This window comes from Chanos chanos, chromosome 16, assembly GCF_902362185.1.
Source record: "Chanos chanos chromosome 16, fChaCha1.1, whole genome shotgun sequence".
In the NCBI taxonomy this organism is placed as follows: Eukaryota; Metazoa; Chordata; class Actinopteri; order Gonorynchiformes; family Chanidae; genus Chanos; species Chanos chanos.
Genome location: NC_044510.1, coordinates 11014054 through 11029866, shown reverse-complemented (window position 1 = coordinate 11029866; position 15813 = coordinate 11014054). Strand labels below are relative to the sequence as shown.

The 15813-nt window shown below is 43.0% G+C and overlaps 1 protein-coding gene and 1 non-coding gene across 2 annotated transcripts; one reads left to right on the top strand and one right to left on the bottom strand.

Annotated features, from left to right (window-relative positions):
• Positions 1 to 887: 887 nt before the first annotated feature.
• Positions 888 to 998, top strand: trnal-caa (transfer RNA leucine (anticodon CAA)). Its single transcript has 2 exons — positions 888 to 925; positions 953 to 998. It is a non-coding gene; the product is annotated as a tRNA-Leu (tRNA).
• A 2303-nt stretch (positions 999 to 3301) lies between these two features.
• Positions 3302 to 15179, bottom strand: LOC115829188 (tubulin polyglutamylase ttll6-like). The gene is made up of 12 exons (XM_030793250.1): positions 15136 to 15179; positions 12291 to 12331; positions 9210 to 9328; positions 8771 to 8901; positions 8237 to 8393; positions 7717 to 7860; positions 6275 to 6360; positions 5444 to 5675; positions 4510 to 4685; positions 4125 to 4307; positions 3780 to 3927; positions 3302 to 3349 (listed from the first exon to the last, which is right to left on the bottom strand). The coding sequence occupies exons 3-12, from the start codon at positions 9228 to 9230 to the stop codon at positions 3302 to 3304; spliced, it is 1326 nt and encodes a 441-aa protein (XP_030649110.1). The 5' UTR covers positions 9231 to 9328; positions 12291 to 12331; positions 15136 to 15179.
• Positions 15180 to 15813: the final 634 nt, after the last annotated feature.

Genomic DNA, 15813 nt, shown 5'->3' with positions numbered 1-15813 from the left:
GGGGGAGAACAAGTTGTGCCATTTGCCGGCAGATTTGGGGCAGCTGTCCAATCAAACACACGACACAACCATCCATGGTTTTACAGAGCCGTATTACTATGTGTAGCAGTATTCAGTGGAGGTTAGTTTCCTGATGGTGTGTGTGTGTGTGTGTGTGTGTGTGTGCGCTTAGCTTTTTTTGGAGGGGGGGCTGTAAAGTGTGCTTTCCAACCGGTGTATTTCTAAAGTGTCTATATTGACTGGGAAGGCTTGGCTGAACTCTGAGCAACCAGTCTGGAGGTGAGTGAGGTCTTCATGGCCAGGTACTATGTCTCTATGTGCCTGACATAGGACCTCTTGGGGTTTGCTCTCGGCCCCACATACATAAATTCATCCAGCACATGTTACATTTTTGAGCAGGTGTATCTCCACTCATCTGTGTGGATGATGTTGTTATTGAAGGTACTGGAAAAGGTCATTTTCTCCCTTGTGTCCTCACTGGCCACCTGCCAAAAGCCTTGGGTTTGAACCAGGATTACATGTAACATACCATATCCCATCCATCAGAAACCCCTTCAACATGGAGCATGGAAAACTAAAAGGCCTCTTTTAGCTTTCTGAATCATTACAAAACCTATGGGATCCATTGTGTTTGGGGACCATCAAAATGGGTGGGTCAGGGACTGTGGGATCCTTTATTACCCTGATCTGATTAACTTTCCCCATCTTCTCTTCAGTGGCATAGAATTGGGCTTTGGGGGCCAGGTAGTGCTGCTGTCAAGATGCAATGAGTCTCAGTGTAGGTATATCCCGGGACAGGATTATGTGGCTGGGATAATCCTCACTAGGGGTGTACCAGTATAACCAAATTTACAGTATAGTACACACCTTCTTCCTAATGTTGCAGTGTCAGGATGGCCGAGTGGTCTAAGGCGCCAGACTCAAGGTTTACGACCTTCCGAACATACGGGTGTTCTGGTCTCCGAATGGAGGCGTGGGTTCGAATCCCACTTCTGACATGTCATTTTGGGGGCAGCCATGACCTAAAGGTTTGTGAAGCGAGCTTTTGGACCGAAAGGTCACCGGTTCGATCCCCAGGTGAACAGTGTTCTCCCCTCCCTCAATATGCATGGCTGAAGTGCCCTTGAGCAAGGAACACCTAACCGCCAACTGCTCCCCAGACGCTGCAGCTGTGTGGCTGCCCGCTGCTCCGGGTGTGTGTGTGCTCACTGTTCTGGATGGGTTAAAATACAGAGACCTAATTTCCCCTCAGGGATTAATAAAGTATCCAAAATTGCAAACTTGTAAATTTGTTGGTTAACAGAGAACGACTGCCTCTACTTTGGAAAAATGAAATGATCTATCAGGCTAAATTTTTTTCTTTCTGGTACAAGCATTGCTTTGGCTTGTTAGAAAAGCAAGAACAAACAGGCTTTTAGCTGGCTGATGTGACACACCTGTTCCTTTTTTCATTACCCTGGCCCTCTGACCATGTAATTTATCAGCCTGGCTTTCTCCACAGTAGTGTAGGGACCCTGCCAGCTGGCCAGGAGCTTCCATCTGGAGCTTGCATGACACAAACCTGCTCGCTTGGCTGGGTGAGCTGGTTATAAACATGTTGCTGGACTTGGTTGGCCACTTTCATGCACTGTTTTAATAAAATAATGATTTTACCTTTTCTCTTTCAGGTCAAACGCGTGCTCTGCTACAGTGCAATTGGTGCAGGTCTACAAATCACAGGAATCCCAGGCAAGAAGTGGCACATTTCACAGGTTACCTTTCTAGCCTAACTAGCTTTCTACATCATGGTCCACATAGTAGCTCTAACAGTTTGCTATACAAAGGCATGGAACAATAACCATACATTTGTCAAAGCTGTGCTACGCACAACATACCTGAACTGTACCCTTTTTACCTTCTAACAAATCGTTCAACTTCAACTCTGTGTAGTGTTTCAGAGACAATGGAAAGTCAAATTTCCAGTGGCGACAAAATTTAAGTTAAAAACAGTTCCACTAATATAATTTACTTCTATGAATAATCTATTTTATTCATTAATTATACTGTTTTTATGTTCATATATTTTTTGCACAGGATTCAATTCCAGGCAGTTAGTCATTATTTGCAGCTGTTTTCACCCTACGCCTTTTAGGCAGGTTTTATAAAAGCTTACCTCCGGAGGGTGAGACAGTGCAGATAATACTGTCACAGTCTATGTTGTTGATCACATGAATCCAAAAACTGGATATTAATTTTAAATTCCTTGCATGGTAGAAGGCCACTTTGATCTCAGTCATTTTAAGAAAATAGTGTTCACATATTATACCACAATATAGACACAACACTCAAGCTCAAATACCTAACAATTAGATGACATAACAAGCATTAAGGGCAGTTTAACTATTACTGTGACAAGAGAGGAATTCTACACCTTACTGAAGACAGGCTAGTTACACTTAGAAGTTGGCAGTCGAAAGCTCTGTCCCTTTCTGATGTTCATGACGGACATGGGTGACGATGATCATGATGGGTACGGAGAGATTAGTGGGCGTCAAGCCCGGTGAGGTTGACGATGCTGATTGTGATGATGGTGACTTTGTGACCGAGGATGGGAATAACGATGACAGAGATGATGTCATAAAGGTAACACCAAATGCACTGAAACTTACACCCCAGAGGACAAAAAAAGGTAAAGGGGCTCCAGCAAAGGGGATACCTCGTGGCCCTAATGAGGAGGTCGAAATGAAACCAAAAGCTAACAGAGGACCGAGGGACCCAGCTTCTTGCTGCACACCGAAAATATGTTTTATGGTCTCACACCAGCGAGAGAAGATTCAGCTGATCTCAGCTAGTGCCAGCAAAACAAAGAAAAACTTCCTCGGCCAAGCACAAGTCAGCAAACCATTCCTCTCGGCTACATTAGTCTGTTGCCCCTAAAATAAATAAATAAATAAATAAATAAATAAATAAATAAAGCTATACTCACAAATCTAATTGGAAATTCCTCTCCCTTTAACGGGGTAAGCAGAGGCTGTGAGCAGGGCAGAGGAAGACATTCAGCTGCCAAAAAACCAAAGCTGGCTCTGTTTTATGAACACGTGGGAGACTTTCAATTCAGCAGTCGTTACAGATGTGAACATGCCCCAGACTCAGCGCACCTGCCCAAATGATTTCAAAAATCAAGACGATGTATAAAAACCTCATGGGAAAGAAGGTTGCCACATGCTTGTATGAACCGTACAGCAAGCTTGTGAAATGATTCAGTTGTGTTTCTTCAAAGCTCAGTCAACTGGAACGTGAAAAAATGCTTTGAGAACGATGCCTAGATGAGAATGGACCATTGTGCGGAGAACACTGGGTGCAGAAACACCTGCAATGAGGAGTTGGACAAACACAACACCATTCCAAAGTGCCCCTCTTATCAGAAATTGGAGGAGCATATGAGGAGAGCAGAGAGACCATCAAAAGAGTCACCATCAATGACGTAAAGCATTCTGTCATTAGATGTTTGTCGCATGGTTGGGAGGAAGACGGAGGAAGTAGCATCTGCCCGTGTTCCTGCATTGAAATGACATGACAACTTCTGGTCCCCTAACAACTGTAGAGGTCCCAGTTCAGGAATTAAATAGCACTTCGACAGCCATTATATATATATATATATGTGTGTGTGTGTGTGTGTGTGTGTGTATGTATGTATGTGTATATATATATATATTTTTTTGGGGGGGGGTTTTTTTGAAAGCAAGCGTTTGAAAGTTGCGGAACAGAATGCGGACAACCAGAAAAGATTGAAGACTCACAGCGCGATGATGTGTCTTAGTGTTGAGGTGTTTCGTCTGCAGCGGAGCACAGCGAGGTTTGCCTCTCTCCCCAGCAGACTCCCCCTGTAGGCCTAGTCTACTGCGTCTTTTCTCATCCTGCCTGTCCTGTATCTCTTGCAGTTGCTGCCTACACACATACACACACACACAAATACACACACACAACTTCTCTTTTACCAATTGTAATGTGCAGGTATGTGTGTGTGTGTCTGTGTCTATGTGTGTGTGTGTGTGTGTCTTTATTTCGGTAGTGATGATGTAATATGTACAGCGATTATATATCACGTATAGAATGCGCGTGTGCGTGTTTCCAAATGTGTCTACCTTGTGCACTTCTCCCGAGCTTTGGAGGCAACCGTCTCCTGGTAGAGGGAGGGGCCGTGATTGAGGTACTTATCGTAGCCCTTCCCTCCTTTGCGTGGGAAGATTCTACGATAGCCTCCGAGATGCTGGTCCTCGTATTTAATGGCCTGCTCTACGGCCTGCCTCTGCAGCGACTGTTCGCCTCTGGAACACAAAGGCACAGGACGCAGGTTGACAAAAAGCCAAACGTCACGGTTTGCTACGTGAAATCGGTTTTCCTTGTGCTCCGCTTGTCTGCTTTGAGTTTCTGCTTCTCTAAGCCGAATGTCTTTGATCTCTCTCTCTCTAATTCCCTCTGTTTTCCTCTCTTTCTCTCTCTCAGACAGAAGCTGCTGGTTTTTTTTACCTGTCTTCTTTAGAAGCCTGCTGCAGTCTTTCTTGGACTCTACGCCTCTCGTCCTCTCTGATTTGTCGACGGTCGCAGGTGCCCAGGTTCACCAGAACCAGAGTGTCATACAAGAGCTCATCTTTTACCTCTCTGTCTAGGCGCGAGTCTGTGGTGAAGCTGGGTGAGTGGTTGACCTACACACGAACACATGCGCACCACATCCACAGGCATAGACACACATACATTTGGCTAGACACACATACACTTTAGGTCTGCAAGGCTTGGAAAAACTGTGACATCATATCTTTAAAAAGCACATACAGTAATGCATAACTATTTGCACCACTAGACATTGATTGGCGCTGAAAAAAAAAAGATGCACTTATCTAAATTACGGTTATCCAATTTGCAGTTAAAGGAGATGGACAGATCATGAAGGAGTATTACAATCACATAGTAAAGACCAATACACATATATCTTTTCTAGCATTACAAGAATATTAGACAGAGTACATACTTACAGACAGTACTCGAAACTACAGCCACAGCAGGAAAACCACAAACCCATGCAAGACCATTAAAAACATAAAAACAAACCAGCTCCCTATTTATTCCCATGACTCAAAAACAGTCTGGTACATTAAACTGCCCTACAAAAGCAACATGCAGTGAAGCAGAGAAAAACGACTTTTAAGTTTTTCTGTTGTCCAGTTAATTTAAGTCACGGTAGATATGTTCTAATTTTCTTTGAAACAGCGCATGGTTAAACCAAGTCAGTTTGTCATAAGAGAAAACAGACACAGCAAACGCCAGCTTAAGCCGTATCTGAATTCTGGCCAAAAAAAAAAAAACACGCGACTACCGCGAGGCCGTCTTCCCGCGGCAGGACAGACTGGCAAGCGGTTGAACGATTTCACACGAGCTAACGCGCGAGAGGGAGGGCGAAACGGACCTCCAGGAGCCAGGGTTTGAGACGATGGTCGAGCAGGACGTCGAAGCCGAGGAGCTCGAAGCAGGCGCTGGAGGCGGCGTTGGCGTGCCAGGGGAAACAGGTGTGGTAGTTGTGCCGGAGCACAGGCAGCGCCGAGACGAGCACCTTGATAACGACGTCCTCTATGTCCGCCCACAGTTTCTTCGTGTCGCAGCTCATGTCCTCCAGCAGCCTGTTCAGGGTCGACAGTTTTCTGTGGAGAGACACGAGAGCCAGCCGTGCAGCGCGTGGATCAGCTTTCTCTAGAATTGGTCTTATGATTAAAAAAAAAAAAGCCATTAAATCTGACTCAGGAACAGTCGGGGTGTATAGAGAAAACAATAAGGAAAAGATATGGGTTGCAGGTAAGGAAGTCAGTCAAAAAACGATGTGATTTAAAACAATGCTTTGTCTGACAGGAGTTATGTCTGCTTTTTTGTCTTTTTTTTTTATCTTTTTGAAATTTGATCCAAGGGTCTGACATAAACTGCCCCAGCTCCAATGCATCCAGCATTTCGAGATGGAGCATGTGACTGGCCCGGCCAATAAGAAGCCCAAGTGGCAACTGAATTTACATCGCAGTTGCCAGACAAGAAGCCAACAAGGCTGTGCTACTGTGGCCTTTCCCATACTCACAGGAAAAACAAAAGTCACTGATCTGAGCAAAGGAAAGATACCAGAGAGAGAAAGAAAGAGAGAGAGAGAGAGTATATATACCATTAAACTACAGCTTTCTACACTTAATTTCAACTTTAGTGAGAGGGAGAGAGAGAGAGAGAGCGACAGAGAGATGGATAGAGAGAGAGAAAGCACCTTTTGCTGCCTGTGTTGTCATCACGTACAAAGTTCTTGCTGTGTTTGTTGATGGCGTAGTTCGTCAGGTGCATGCAGACATCCTTCTGCGTACGAGAAAAGACAGAGGGGGGTGGGGGGGTGGGGGGAGCGAGAGAAACAGAGACAGAAGTTATGGGTGCTTATGATGTATCTATGTTGTTGCTAGGAGGTCACTTTATGACAGCTGTAAAAACCACAACCTTGGCTGCTATCAACTGAAGCTACTTAAATACTGTTAAATGTAGATAGTATGGAGGCAGACAGAGTATGTTTTGAAATCTGACCCTCTTCTATTTGGCTTTCCTCATTTCAAAGCCCGTTTACAGCACATAAAAAGTTAAACAGTACTATATTCAATAACTGAAACAGTTGTGAGGTTTCTATCTTTGACCTACGATGGTCATCCCTCTGTAATGAAGTACTGGTAATTTAAATAACTTCACTGAAATATGAAATCTCAGTCAGGGATTACTACACGCAAGATTATTTTAAACCGATCCAAACAAATAGTCAACACATAGTTATTCTCTTGACCAATTTCATATTCCGGCCTCGCGCTCTTCTCAGACCCACTTAAACCAGTCCAAAAAAATGTTACACTTTAAATATTTATGTATTTGTCCAATAAAGGCTTTCGTGAAGCCGGAAACTTTCGGGGATGAAGTCCGCTTTTGGCAAAAGCGTGAGTTATTTCACTGCGATTACCAGCGCATAAAATCCACCAGTGAGCACACACGTCGCGTACCTGCGCACAAGTCACGACACAAGAGCGAGGAGGCGCTTTAAAAAGCCGACTTTACTGGGCGGCGTGAGTCAACGCCGCGGCTCACACACACTCTCTCTACGGCCTGCGTCTCCTGGCTGGGACCGACCTGGCGGAGTTTACACACGCCGCTATCAGACTCTGTCTCCACTTCAGTTACTTAAGCAGGCCTGTTTGCTGTGTCATAAATCAAACAGATAGCGAGTTAAAACTCTTTTTTTTTATTGACTGAGAGAGTATCTTCGACCGTGTAATAAACGCGTGTGTCATATCGAAAGAGACGCGAAACAAGGCGGGTTTTCGAACGGATGGATAACCTGTGAGAAGAGACAGAGCCTCCATTAAATAAATCAAATGTTGAGGGGGGGAAAATGAGAAATGTTTGACTAAAAATCACATTGGAAAAAAAATTGCATTTTCTTATCAGAACGAGCAGAAATGGCCTTCCACCAACCCAGCAAACGAGTCCTCAGAGGGTTACCTAGCAACTCATTTGGCTACCATGTTTACTTGCATTCCTTTTCATAAAAAAGTAAGTCAACACAATTAACCCCACAAACTTCAGAGTAAGTTCTTTTCTGTTCCTGTTTAATTACTTTTAATGAAAGTACTCTTTTCTCCAAAAATCTTAGGCCACCCCCCGATACCTCACTCTTACCACATTTTTGCGGGTGGGGGAGCTGTAGTGGGTGGTGCAGAACCGAGCCAGGCCCTCTTCATACAGGAAGACACGCAGCGGGTCACAGGAAGTCACCAGCACGTAAATGCGCAAATCGAACTTGAACCCATCGATGAGAAACGGCTACGGAGAATCGAATAACAGGAGAAGCGGCATCTGTTAAAGATCCCATCTTCCAACACTACTTCCTCGCCACCGGTACCGAACGTGATCGTTTTGACTGACAGCTACTATAAAATAATCTCGATATTAAACATAATCAAGCAGAAAAATTAAAAAGCTAATGTGAGAGAGTGTTTGTCAAGTTTCTCTCGTTGAGAACGAGGATGGACGGCCAGAACACAATGGCGTGGATGCATGTGATATAAAAACACTTCCTAAAGGATTGAGAAAAAAAATAAACAAATACAGCATTTTTTAAATCAGCAAATTCTTAAGATAGAAAAATTTTAAATTCTGGTACGAAAGTCGGGCTGCGCGATTTTTGCTTTCCTCTCACCCGGGAGATGTAGACTTGGCAGATGGTGTGTTGGCCGGGCAAGACGTCCTTTCTGGACTTGGTGAGGAAGATCCCGCGTCCCTGACAGCCCGTTTCCGGTTTGCAGATGTAGGTCTTGTGCTTCCTGGCTCTGGCGTAGCTGTGGAAGTCACTGTAGCTGTGGGACGACAAGGCTGCGGGTTCACAGGTGCCTTTACGCACAAAGACTTGTGGGTAGTCCCAAAAAAAAAAAAAAAAAAATCCAATACAAGGTAGAGTGGATAGGTGATATGCTGTTTCGTAAAGCGATGTTTACCCGTAAACACCAAATCTGCCCGGCAAAATCTGTCAAAACTCGTTTATATTCATTAACATTAATATCGATTTAATATTCAAGCTAAATGAAGGATTCTGTCTGATACTACAAGTCAAAGGACTGGCACTAAAGCTAACAGTGCATAAACATCATACAGGATTTTGTGAGATGTTTGGATTTGCTTTTTGTCTGTCAACATTGGTCTGTATAGCAGGACGTTGGAGAGAAGACACACTCACTCAGCCGGTAGACACCAGGTTCTGGGAAAGATGTTGTACTCTTTGGGGAAAAGCTTGTACATGCGATTCATGTTCCGTGCCAACATGTCTTTCCTACAGATCTCACTCATGCCGGGAAAATGATTAATCTTCTGTTGAAGAGGGCAAAATGTGCACTCCATAAATTTCCTTGAAGCATATTGCTGCTGATATATATATATGTATATATAGCGCATAAAAAAAGATTTCACAATGGAGCTCAGGTACAGCAATATAAACATATCACTTAGAATTTTTATTCACAAAAAAAAGCAAATATAGCCCAGAGCTTAATCGTTTTGGTAACTGCACATAGTTCATCTTTGGTGTAAAGCTTAAAAACTCCAGTATTAGAGTTAATACTGACAGTACTGGTATTAGCTGGTGTAGTTCAGTGGCAGATATACGTGAGGAACATTACCTGATATGACTTCATGTCCATAATTCGGTCCAGCGAAACCGAGAGGTCCGTCCAGTATAAAGTCCAGTCCTCGCCGTCCAACACCTCCTTCAGGCCGTACCTGCACGCCGCACGCCGAACTGAAACAAACGTGGTCGGGACTTATCACGCCTCCTCGTTTGCTTCGAAACGCTGTCATCGCAGCTTAAAGTTTTCACCTTAACCACTTTATCATCCACGTTATCATCTGTCAACCACTGTATCATCATTTGACCAATCTTAATGTGGTGAGAACACTTCGTAGGTGGAGGTCACTGCACCCTACAGGCTGTGTTTGCTTTCCCTGGCAGGAAAAAGAGAGATTGTTTTGGGGCTGACATGGTGCCAAAGACATCACAAAGGCTCAGGCATCAAAGGCCAAGTTCAGAGATGACGGACTAGTACCAAACAACATCTATCAGTGTCTGTAGAACATCTGCACTTGCTTCCAAACTTTGTACGTTTTTGCTCATTTAGGGTGAAAAAAACATGTTTTTTTACTTTTTCATTCATCTAGTTACCTAACTCCGTAACTTCGATGCAAATTTCGAACTCAAAACTAAAAAACTGAAAAACTTGGATACGTATCCACTCACCTTAAAAAATTTTTAAAAAACACACATTGTCACAATAAAGCCCTACCTGTGATTAATCATACACGTTCACATGATTTCGGTGTAAATTCGATATTTTAAGTGAGTTCTTCCGAGGAATGCCCTTCTGAGTAGCGCCCTTCAAAGTTAAGATTCAACCATGAGCAACGAGAAACTTTCAAAGAACTCCAGGAAAAAGGCATTGGTCAGACGACTGGTATAACAGCAGCTAAACTGTTTTAAATATCCATTAAAGCGCAGTTTGCATGATAAGCGGATGGTAACCTCTGAACTGGATGACTGATCACAGAGATTTCCAAGAGGCCACAGAGAGCTTTTGAAGGGCTACTGGCTTTTATGGCCAAAACCGAAGACTAAAAAGCTGTTCATGCGACAATATACCAAACACTCTCCAAACAACTCTAGCTTCCAATACGTATCGATCGAGCACCTCTATTTTTGGATGGAAAGAAAGAAGGGTGTACAAAAGAACATGTGGATCATTTTGTGGGAATGTTTCCCATCAGCTGGGGACTGAGTGTGTGTCTCTGGATAGAAAGGGAAACCAATCTGGTAAAAAAAAAAAAAGAAAGAATGGAAGAGCCATAGGGGAAAAGCCCACAGGATTGTGTAAGACTTGTCTGAAACAAAGACTGACATCCAGTCAAAGATACAGTGAAGTGACTAAAGGACCATAAAGCCAGTGTCCTTTTGAAGGCCATGCGAAGGCCCGGCATCCTTGACCTAATTTTAGTCCAAAAACCTGTCCCTTGACGTGACAGTTGTTGTCTGTCGTGTTCCTTGAGGAATGTTTATGGACACCAATTGTACAAAGTGGATTAGGGGTTTATCTGATCGGTTATTGCCTAATTTCCGGTTGAAACACTACATAATTGTTCGTGCAATAAAACCATCTGCACCCTAAAATTGCAAAGTATGATATGATGTCTAGACAAACACTGAAATTCATGAAAGTCATGAAAGTTTCCCCCCAGCATGACAAAAAATATTTCAGGGAGTATAAACTTACGTATAGGCCTATGTATTGTGAGTTTTACTGTTCCAGGTGTTTTTCCAAATTTAACTAAGTAATTTACTGTTATCAGTTAAGCTTCGGTGCTACGCGATGACATTTGTGCACTTTAATGTTTGAGGTCCTTTTACTGAGTCCGGGTATCTGAAGAGTTATTTTTGCATGTTTACTAGTCTGCCATAATCGTTTGGGATCCCACATATGTAATTCTGAGGTCACACACTTTGTAAACTAATGGAATACGTGCTTCTCCACATTGCCAATTTGTCGTGTTACCTGGCGGTACGCGCAACATAATTCTGTTATGTAGTCTCTCAATACGATAAGCAGAGTGTTTCTCTGTGTTACCAGGACGAGGAATGGAGCGTTGAACGAGCCGAAATACAGAGTGTTAAACAATTCTACAGTCTGAGTCCAAAGCAGCATGCATACGCTGCCTGCCAAAGAGAAATACCAAACTTTTACGTGCCTGTGTGGATGCCGGGCCCACCCTGATCCTAAGGTCTGTTGGCTGTTTCTGTGCACTTTTTCTCTCTCTCTCTCTCTCTCTCTCTCTCGCTGTCTCTCTCTCTCGCTGTCTCTCTCTCTCTCTCTCTCTCTGCTCTGGTGGTGCGCTGATGTTCATGTTTATTTACATCAAATCAAATTTGTTTTTAAATTGGATTTTCATCATTTTATCGGAATGATTCACACTTATAAATACATACTACAATTCGTTATTTCTTAAATATCGTTTCAGCACATACGATAATCATCATTTAAATATATAAGAACATTTGTAATTTGAACGCAGCACCTCTTGCACACACACACACACACACACACACACACACACATTTTCGATGGTGGCGAGTGCAGCCTCTCTCACAGAAAAAATGACACAGCAGAGAAGATAAAGCGTCAGCCAGTTTCCTGTCTGATTACGTTTTATACAGCACAACATTAATAAAAGGGAAACTAAGAGTGTTCTCCAACTTCTCCCACGCTCAGTTTTCAAATAAATCTCAAATAATATTGGAGCACATTACTATTGGCAGGCAGTGGTATGCGCTGGCGGCCTTTCCCTTTAGAACACTGGTCATTTCAAATGAGTCCGTTTTATCGATGAGTCATCAAAACGCCAAAATTATACGCAGGCCTTTTCTAATACCATTTCAGATCTGTACCCATGTCCAAATTTCTTAAGCTGGCGAAGGACAGTAGGAACTTTATATGACTATATGAATCATATCTGTGAACACCATGGAAAGTATTTCGATCAAATGAAACGGGGTTTTTAATGATCGTTACCGTGTAAAGATACTGGAAACACAGTGGCACAGACTCATCAAAAAAAATTATTTAAAAGCAACAGTTATAACACAAAATGATCAAAGTGGGGTTATCGTTACTAGTTCATATAACAAACAAATATCACAAGTGATGAATTGCACTCACCACTCTCAAATTTGCAGTTGGTGAGGTTGATCGTCAAACATCTGAAAAGACAGAGAGACAGAGACAAATTCTTTCGACTCAACAACACAGCTTGGCTCCTTACCGCTCGGCACTTTCCGTCTTTCGTTTCAGTTGCCACGAACATGAAAACGTTGCATGGAAAGTCTTGAGTTCGACTTAGAGATAATAAAACTTATTCCTTATTCTAAATAGTAACACCAAACCAACACATGTTTGTATTTATAAACCCGCCCCGTGCAATTGATCTGACTCATTCGTCCCATAAATAGACCTTTTCGAGAATCCTGATGCCATACAAAAAAAAAGAGGTTTTTACAGCGCTTATATAACGATGGAATATTTTAATTCCTTTCAAATGACCTCTAAATGCAACCCCTAGTCTTCATTACATCCAATCTAATGAAGCAGGGACACCTTCAGAAGAGGTCTGACTAAAGTGTACTCAAATCTTCTTTATTCATTCACATGGGATATTTGTGGTACTTGGTGGAATACTTATACAAAAGGCATTTATGATAGCATTCACAACAAACCTGGGCCCCTGCTTTATACAGTGTGTCTTTGCAGTGTGCCACATTGGTCTCTTTGTAAGACTGAAATAGGTTGAAAATATCAGAATATAAAAAGCTTACAAATTTAAAAAGGGAGTTATTTCATCTGGAACCAGACTCAGTTTATCTGGAAATTTCAGTTCAGTTAAAATTCTGATGCGACTGCATGAAACACTCTGATTGCGGCCGGAGACCAGAGCTCACTCTCTAAAGCACAGAAATCCCAAAGCGCTCACAAGCCCAAGCTCGCGATAAGTGCCCCTGGGGTTTCCTCCTGTATCTCCGACGCCACCTTCTGGCCAACACGTGTTCCTCCAATCAAAAATCACACCCGGCACTCTCAACAAATCCTCAACGCTGACCCAGGATCAGCCTCTCTCATCAAACAAAGCAAAGACCAGGCAAACCGTACGTCTGTGTCTGGGTAAGGTGAAGGTGCGACCGTACATCTGCAAGTTCTGCCATTTTCACGACAGGACAAGACTGGCAGTCAGTCTCAAAACAATAGCTATCCATTATACAAAATGCAAATTTACGGGGACCGGTGAGGACATTATTGAATTAATAAATTACTACATAAAAGACCAAATGAGTCACTTGTTTAATAAGTGAATTAATTGATTCATAAATCCATCAGCGAGTGAGTGTAAGAAAGACTGATGAAATTCATCACAAGTGTGTGCATTATGATATTACCCCCCCTCCCCCCCCCCCCCCCAAAAAAAAACATAAACATATATAAAGCGGTGAATTAATACACGTGATATATTTGTGGATTCTAAAATAATGCAAAAAAAAAAAAACGCTCTCAAAACAGGCACCGAACCTGTAAAAATCATACACCCTGACAATAATTAAGCAGAGGGTAATTTGACTTTCCGCAGTTGGGGAAGAGACTCTTAAAAAAGATCCAGGTCTTGTAAACAGCCTCTGAGGGAGCTCATTTCGAGGGAGGTGCATCGCTCACATGGCGCTTATTACTCGTTCCCGAACTGTTAAGCCTCCTCGTCGCGCTGTAAAAAAAAAAAAAGGAAAAAAAAAGGAAAAAGGTGTGCACCACACTGCGCAGTAAAGAAATCCGCAATAAACTGTCCTCGGTTGGAACTACACAAGGATCTGGGCTTTAACTCAGCTGTCTCTGAGTCCTTCATCAGCCCCTGAATGTCATGGGGTATGCAAGATATTTTAACAGGGGCATGCAATGTGGTTAGTGCAACAAAAGCCAGGAAGCAAGCCTCACACGACACCAAAAGAACACTGCGTAGTGTGTAACTTATCTTATCGAGCATTGATTCAATTACATGCCTTCTAATTATCGCTTATAACACAGCTTTAATATAGAGATCATTTTATTTATAATAATAATAATAATAATAATAATAATAATAATACATGATTAATAATTGGATGAAAATTTATATAATAATCAATAGAATGTTGTTGTTTAACAATGTGTTGTTGTCTTTTAAGGGGGTCAACGCTGAAAACCGAAAACGCGGGCTACATTTTAAGTTGGTTTTGAGGCGAGTCGAGAGTCTTCTTCTCCCTGAGGGGCGACTCCTCTTCGTACGGATTCCCGCATACCACCCAGCCTAAGCCCCCTCTTATTTGGATGTGAGACCCCTTAAGCAGGAGCAGACATCAGAAGTGGGCTCATAAAGACAACTCTTTTCGCCCCTTGTTTGTGTGGGCTGAGGCCCCCAGACACTGCTTTCATCCTCCGGGCGGCTCAAGCACGCATAGCGTGGACTTTGTGTGTGTGTGTGTGTGTGTGAGAGTGTGTGTGTGTGTGTGTGTGTGTGTGTGTGTGTGTGTGTGTGTGTGTGTGTGAGAGTGTGTGAGAGCGATGGGGGGGCAGAATCAGAAGGGGAGGGGGAGGACGGGTGCTTTTTATGGACAGGTACTGTAACTGGAGAGCTATGCTCCTGCTTGCTCCAGCGTCACCCACTGTCTTTACAGACAGACAACTGCCCATAACTCATATCTGCCTGCCAGTTTGCGCCCCAACACCCCCCCCCCCCCCCCTTCCATCCTCATTCCTGGAGCTCCTGAAACAGCTTAACCACCAACCGCTCTGCATTTCTCAAACCAGCAGACTCAGAAGTCATTCAAAAAGAGAGTGACTGATTTGCATCAGAATTTCAGTTGAACTGATGGGTAAAACTGGGCGGGGGAATGAGACAGTTCTGGTGCGCGCGTGTGTGTGTGTGTGTGTGTGCGTGTGCGTGTGCGTGTGTGTCTTCAACAGCACCAAGGATAAACACATGCAGTACCTCCTCTTCCTCTTCTTCCTCTTGGGGTTTCCAGTGAGCGGTGATATGGAGGGGTTGGCTCCGGTACTGTTACCCTCTGGTAAAGATGACTGCTCTTCAGGGGCATCCTCAGGGGGCCTCATCCTAAAGGAAGAAATAAACAGACAAGAGGAAACACATGACCCAAATCGGAGATGTGTCACTTCCTGTCCTAAATGATACAAATACAAATACAATATCGACTGAACAGGCTTTGTTCAAAGCGTAAGCACAAAAGTTCTTTTCCCTCAGTCAACTCATATGCTGACCTACTGAATCATGGATAAACTATTTTGATAGACAGTTGGGATTACTGAATAACAGTACCAAGATCACTAAGGTTAACAAACGATTTCAGAGATCAGGTAAAATGAGATTTCTTCAAAACGCAGAAAACCTCTCAGCAAAACAATTATTTTTTTAATTGTCTTAAAGCACCGGCGAAAGAACAAGGCAACCTGGCCATCCCCCTTAGACATTAAATAATGACCAGTATTCTCTGCTTCATGATAAACACAGCGCTGTCCACTGATTCAGTTAAATGTGGGATTACTGGTTATTACAGCAACTGTAGTATGTTAAGGTGGTCAAACAGATTTGAAGAATACAGTTATAATTCAAAATATTTAGAGTAGTCCAGGTCTGAAGACAGGAATACTG

What these genes read in the sequence shown, in the direction of transcription:
- LOC115829188 (XM_030793250.1), bottom strand. Translation starts at nt 9,230, where the DNA reads ATGGACATGAAGTCATATCAG. An exon ending in GACAACACAGGCAGCAAAAG is followed by an intron (nt 5,676 to 6,274) that starts GTGCTTTCTCTC and finishes GTCTCTCCACAG; the next exon opens with AAAACTGTCGACCCTGAACA. An exon ending in TCAAACCCTGGCTCCTGGAG is followed by an intron (nt 4,686 to 5,443) that starts GTCCGTTTCGCC and finishes GTTCGTGTGTAG; the next exon opens with GTCAACCACTCACCCAGCTT.